Source organism: Monodelphis domestica, chromosome 4 (assembly GCF_027887165.1).
Source record: "Monodelphis domestica isolate mMonDom1 chromosome 4, mMonDom1.pri, whole genome shotgun sequence".
NCBI classification, from domain to species: Eukaryota; Metazoa; Chordata; class Mammalia; order Didelphimorphia; family Didelphidae; genus Monodelphis; species Monodelphis domestica.
The window spans coordinates 8111971-8118427 of NC_077230.1; the positions used below are offsets into that span (position 1 = coordinate 8111971).

Below are 6457 nucleotides of genomic sequence, written 5' to 3' on the forward strand. Positions count from 1 at the left end.
TCTCAGAAGATCACAGGTGATCAAAATATCGGTTTTAAATTTGAGTGATGTCTTATTTTATTTCTCTAAAGTCAAACAAATGCACAATTAAATCAATCTTCTTCAAAATACATTCATATATTATTGGCACATGTTATCCATTTATTCAATGAATTATCAGTAAGAACTCTGACTTTTTGTTTCTTTCCACAATTGTTGATTTTTTAAAAAATGAATCCTTTTCTCAGAGGGCTTAAATATTTCCCCCCATGGCATAAGAATTTCCATCACAGGACAAAAAAATCAGGTCTACATGGCCACTAGGCATTTTGGGCAGAAGCAGAAGTAGAGATGAAGATTACTCAGTTTCAACAGTAAGCAAATCATTTAAAATGAATTGACTACTTGTTAAAAATAATTTTTATTCTTAACTCTGGTGAAAGAACACAATCCTTTATGGGCTCTACCACAATTTATAACCAGTCATGGACCACCAACCTCTCCCTCTTTCCAATCTTACAGTTTCGAGAGAGAGATAAATAAGCAGAGCCTTGACCTAAGTCCATATTCTGAGCTAGCAGGTGCTAGACATAACTGATAGAGGTCTTACTTGCCGTCATATCTTGGTTCTGAGGTTTGTAGTGCACTCGGTGTCTTGGTGCTGAGCATCTGTGCCTCCTCGTTCTTCTTTTGCAAAAACAAACACTACAAAGAAGAGCCCCTGCAATAAGGAGAACTGCTGAACTTGTCCAGCCAAGGAAGAGTGCAGCTCCCAGCTCCCGTTTCTGTCCTACGTGGATGGTTGGATTGTAGAAGTCCCTGATGATGAGATTGGCTGTCCAGGACACAGGAATAAGAACGATGATCCCTGTTAGAATGAAAAGGACTCCAGATGCTCCCAAGAAGTAAGCTTTGACATGCTCTTTAGAGCCAGTACACTGAACTTGCTTCATGCTGCAGATGCCAACCAACAAGGCAATCAAGGACAGGGCAACTGCCACACACATCAGCGCTCGGGCTGCTTCCAAGGCAGGTGGGAGAGCCAGAATAGAGCTGTAGTATTTGCACTGCCATCTAACATTGACTTGTTGGATACAATTCATCCAGAGTCCTTCCCAGATCCTTTCGAATATCACAATGTTGCTCCCAATGAAGGCAGACACTCTCCACTGAGGCAGAAGAGTTGTAGCAAGAGTCCCAACCATGCCGAGGAATCCGAGAACCAGTCCAGAAATTTGCAGGGGATTCAAAGCCATCTTCTTCTCCTAGACGACTTCAATGGAAGAGACCAGAGCTCTCAATTTTCTTCGGATTTCTTATAGTCTCGTGGTTGTTCACACTGATAACTGCCTACAATATCTGAGTCTAGATAAGCAGCAGAATCCCAGTGCAGAGCAGCTAAAGGAGCTACTCTTAAACATGGGTTATCTTTTCCCCACTTACTCATTTCTGTTTGGATAATTTCCCCTTTAGGTGTACTAGCTCTCTAACCAATTAAAAGTCAGGCAGTGGAATAGCAAGAAATATTACATTCAGATTCCAGTATTTCTCATAGTATTATTGTCTTAGTAATGCTGTAATTAAGTGTCAGAGTCTCTATTGTGGCGTATTAATTACAGAGGGGAAGACTTCCTGCTTAAAAATGACTTTAAAAGATTGAGCCACAATTGAAGAAAACATCATTAATTTTTTGAGGAGAAATTTTAAAAGACTTTCATTTGTTGTCAATCTCTTAATATGGAACCGTATCATTTTGGACAAAAGCTATAGTTTGAAGACGTCTACTAAAACTGATTTAAATTGCACGCCATTCTAAAAGAAGAATGCTAGGCTTCACAGCTTAACCACCAGAAAGGGGCGCTGACTTCTCCCTTTTGGCCAAGTCATATTTCCTTTTGGCATGTTATAACCTGAAATGGAGCACCTGTTAAAGCACAAACTTCGTGAGGTACAGGCTTTGTTTTGTTTTTTAAAAATAACTGGAGCATCTATTGAAACAGGGTTTGGGTTGGTGGCCAACATTTCCTAGACAAGTGAAGTCATGCCAAGCCAATAAACCGTAAATGCCTGCATCGGTATGTGCAGAAAAGATACACAGGATCAATGAGAAACCATTTCAGAGGGAGGCGTTAGAGATAAAGGGATCCGGAAAGTCTTCTTGTAAAAGATGGGATGTTAGCTGAGACTTGAAAGAAACCAGAAGCCAAGAAATGGAGACGACGAGTTAAACAGACTTCGTGACATGGTTTCCCAGCTAGTAAAATCGATGAAATTCATCTTGAAACTTTTAACAGCTCGACACTCGAGAATCCTCCAACGTCAGGGGCAGTTTTCAATACAATGTGGTGGGAAATTGTCATCAAATGACAAGCTTGGATTATCAGGACAATTTAATAACATACATTTAATAATAAATTTAAATGATCCAGGGTAATGAGCATTGCACTGAACATACCCCTCTGCTAAAGGTTCTACCTGACAAAAAAATAGAAATAAATTAAAGGAAAAAAATAGAGATACTAAAATAGCCAGTTTAATGTAGAAAAAGATCTTTATTTTTATTTTCAACTGTATCGGTGGTTTATTAGAATAGGAAAATCTCTATAAGAAAACAATCAGTGCAGGCTGGAGACCTGCTTGTCAACTGACAAGAGTGGCTGTCTGGGGCAGAGGCTAAATGCCTTGTTCACAGTCATGGTGCATAAAAAAGCTGTTGCTTAAAAAAACCTGTAAAAAAATAAAAATTGACCAAGACTTCTTGTTTAAGAAATATTCTTGATTAATATGGGTAATTGGCAATTTGACTAGCTCTTGGCTAGCCGTTTGGTGGGAAATTGATTTAGAACCATAACTAATATCTTGTACTTAGAACAGTGCAGCAAAGTGAGGGCTGTTGTTATAAGGAAGAGAGGTGGTCTGCAGGGGAGAGATGCAGTAGGATAAGGGGGGTTGGGACTGTTAACTGGGGTTTTGGCTGTCTCTCTCCGGATTACCTGGGGAGACTGGCTGCCTTTCCTGAAGTTGCTGATCTACACTGATTTCCCATCCTACCTGCTGCTTTGCTGTTATCTGCTGTGTTTCCCGGTGATCCTGAACATCTGCCTATATGACTGTAAGACCAGGTCTTGGCTCCTTTTGGATCCAGGACCTATCCTTGGGCCCTGCCTAACTGCCATTGACCACCACCTCTAATACCACCTAAGGTGGGGTTTTAGTGTAGATTTAGGTAGAGCAGGGACTGGGCTTTTCTTTAGGTCAGAGAGGTGAGGATTAGTGTAGATAAAACTCAATGAAGATTCCCCATGAAGGGACTATTAGATCTGGGAAATTTTAGTTGATATCAGTGTTCCCTTTTATCCTTTTCTTTTAGAATACGCACAATTTCCCTGTTATTAAGTATCTCTCCTCTGCAGACCACCTCTCTTGTTAAAACCCTTTCTTTCTTCTAATACTTTACACATAGAAAAATTATTTAAAAATGAAACAAAATGGCATGTAATTGTCTCAATTATACAGGGAAGATTTTTATGTTTTTATATTATACAAATGAGGATAACATATATAATAATGATGATGAAACAATAATAATAGTTGAATTTATATAGCACCTGCCATGTTTCAGACTGTTAAATACTTTACAAATATTTTCTTCAATCCTGTCTGAAAATTTTGACCATGAGATATACTTATAGAATCGAGAGTAGGAAGTTGTTCCTCAGATTTTCAGACTGGTCCATCCTGTGAGGATGATGAATAGTGTGGAGGGATCCCTATAGAGAGACTGAATGTCACAACTATCTCCAAGCACTTTGTTCCATCTATGGGAAAAGCAAAGGTTACTTTGGTATTATTGCGTATTATTCCTGGCTTCTGTCTTCAAGAGGGAAGATGGAAGATGCCAACCCCACTTCATGTTGATGAAAGAAAAGACTGGGAAGACTTGAGAGGAGCTGATAATCTCCATCATATTCCCATTCCCAGCTAGCAACATTAGAGATAACAGGGAGATTTCCCTTTGGCAAGATCTAAAATTTTCTTGTTTGAGCTGAGTTAATGGGAGATCTTTGTTCCATTTTGCCTGGTGTATGCTCTCCTATATACTTGCTCTGATTTCTGTTTTGCTACTGATAGCAATAAATCAGTTTTCTTTGATAAATGCTACATGTATGTTAATCTGAGAACTGATATTTGGTGGGAAGGGAGCTAAACCTTTTGATAGATCCTGGTTACCTCAATAATGACACCAATTAGAGCTTAGATTGAACTTTATCATATCCCCTACACTAATAATATTTAAGAGATTCTGGGAAGAACTGTCTCTTTTTGAGAAAAGCATAGTGATGGCCTCTGTGAAAATTAGGAGAAATAGACAAATGGAAACCAAAAATAAGACTTTTGAAATTACAAATAAAATTCACAGCAAAAAAGACTTAAAAAAAGGACAAAATTTACCCAAACTAAGACAATAATAGAAAGATAAGTCTCATTCCAAACAATTACAAAAAGCATAAAATATTTGAGGATCCATATACCAAAGTGCATAATATATTTGTATAGATTTAATTACAAACTATTCCTTAAAGAAATAAAAGGGGACTTCTGGATAAGTATGGCAGCAGTCTAGACGTGGGATGCTTCTTCTCCTCGGCACCCACCAATATAGACTTTTTTTTTAGAGATTTTTTATTCAAACTCTATTCTTTAAGGGCTACAATTAGATCAAATTATATATATTAATATATGGGGAAAATGTTATTTGTAACTTTCAAAAATTATATTCATTGTTATAGTAATTAGAAGAATCACTCACAGGAAGAGTTTGGGGCATTAAGGGCTATACGATGATATGAAAAAAAAGAAAAAGGGTGGGGGAATCAAAGATGGCACCAAGAGACACTTGAAGAAATAAAATAAATAGGATAATCTTCATCACACAAAGATACACATGGGAAGGGGAGGGGAAGAATACTCTTATAAGAAGGAGAGGAAGAGAGTGCTAATAGGAAATACTTAAATCTTACTCTCCGTGAAATCAATTCTGAGAGGGAAGAGCATCTAGATCCATTGCGGTCTTGAATTCTATCTTATCCTAGAGAGTAAGTGAGAAGGGAAAACTAAGGGGGGTAGGGGGTAGGGAGTACAAAAAGGGAGGGAAAGAGAGGGGGGAGGGAACTTAATAGACCCTAAAAAAACAAGAAGGGAACAAAAAGGGAGGGGCCAGAAAGGGAAGCATATTAAGGGAGGGGATTAGGGGGATTGATTAAAAGTAAAACACTGGTTTAAAAAGATAGAAGAAAGGACAGAACTAGGAGAGGATATCAAAATGCTAGGGTATTCACAAGTGACAACCATAACTTTGAACGTGAATGGGATGAACTCACCCATGAAATGTAAACGAATAGGAGAGTGGATTAGAATCCAAAATCCTACCATATGTTGTCTACAAGAAATATACTTGAGGTGGGTAGATACTCACAAGGTTAGAATTAAAGGTTGTAGCAAGACCTATTTGGCCTCAACTGATAGAAAGAAGGCGGGAGTTGCAATCATGATATCTGACAAAGCCAAAGTAAAAATAGATATGATTAAAAGGGATAGGGAAGGTAAATACACCCTGATAAAAGGGAGTATAGACAATAAGGAAATATCAGTAATCAACATGTATGCACCAAATGGTATAGCATCCAAATTTCTAAAGGAGAAACTAGCAGAATTGAAGGAGGAAATAGATAGTAAAACTATACTAGTGGGAGAGCTGAACCTACCACTATCAAACTTAGATAAATCAAATCAAAAATAAATAAGAAAGAGGTAAAAGATGTGAATGAAATCTTAGAAAAATTAGAGTTAATAGATATATAGAGAACAATAAATAGGGATAAAAAGGAATATACCTTCTTTTCAGCAGCACATGGTACATTCACAAAGATTGACCATGTACTAGGTCATAAAAACATGGTAAACAAATGCAGAAAAGCAGAAATAATAAATTCAACCTTTTCAGATCATAATGCAAAAAAATAATGATCAGTAAAGGGTACATGGAGAGCCAAATAAAAAATTAATTGGAAATTAAATAATATAATTCTCTAATATCTCTTAGTTGGAGAACAAATCATAGAAACAATTAATAATTTCATTGAAGAAAATGACAATGATGAGATATCCTTTCAAAATCTATGGGATGCACCCAAAGCAGTACTCAGGGGAAAATTTGTATCTTTGAGTTCACATATTAACAAATTAGGGAGGGCAGAGGTCAATGAATTGGACATGCAAATCAAAAAACTTGAAAGCAAACAAACCAAACCCCCCCCCCCAGAAGAAAACTAAATTAGAGATCCTAAAAATTAAGGGAGAAATTAATATGCATTCCCAATAAGATCAGGAGTGAAACAAGGATGCCCATTATCACCTCTATTATTTAAGATTGTACTAGAAGCACTAGCAGTAGCAATTAGAGAAGAAAAAGAAATTG

General features: G+C 37.3%; 1 protein-coding gene across 1 annotated transcript; it reads right to left on the reverse strand.

Annotated features, from left to right (window-relative positions):
* Positions 1-242: 242 nt before the first annotated feature.
* On the reverse strand, positions 243-1235 carry CLDN17 (claudin 17). Its single transcript, XM_007493166.2, has one exon. The coding sequence runs from the start codon at positions 1233-1235 to the stop codon at positions 564-566; it is 672 nt and encodes a 223-aa protein (XP_007493228.2). The 3' UTR covers positions 243-563.
* Positions 1236-6457: the final 5222 nt, after the last annotated feature.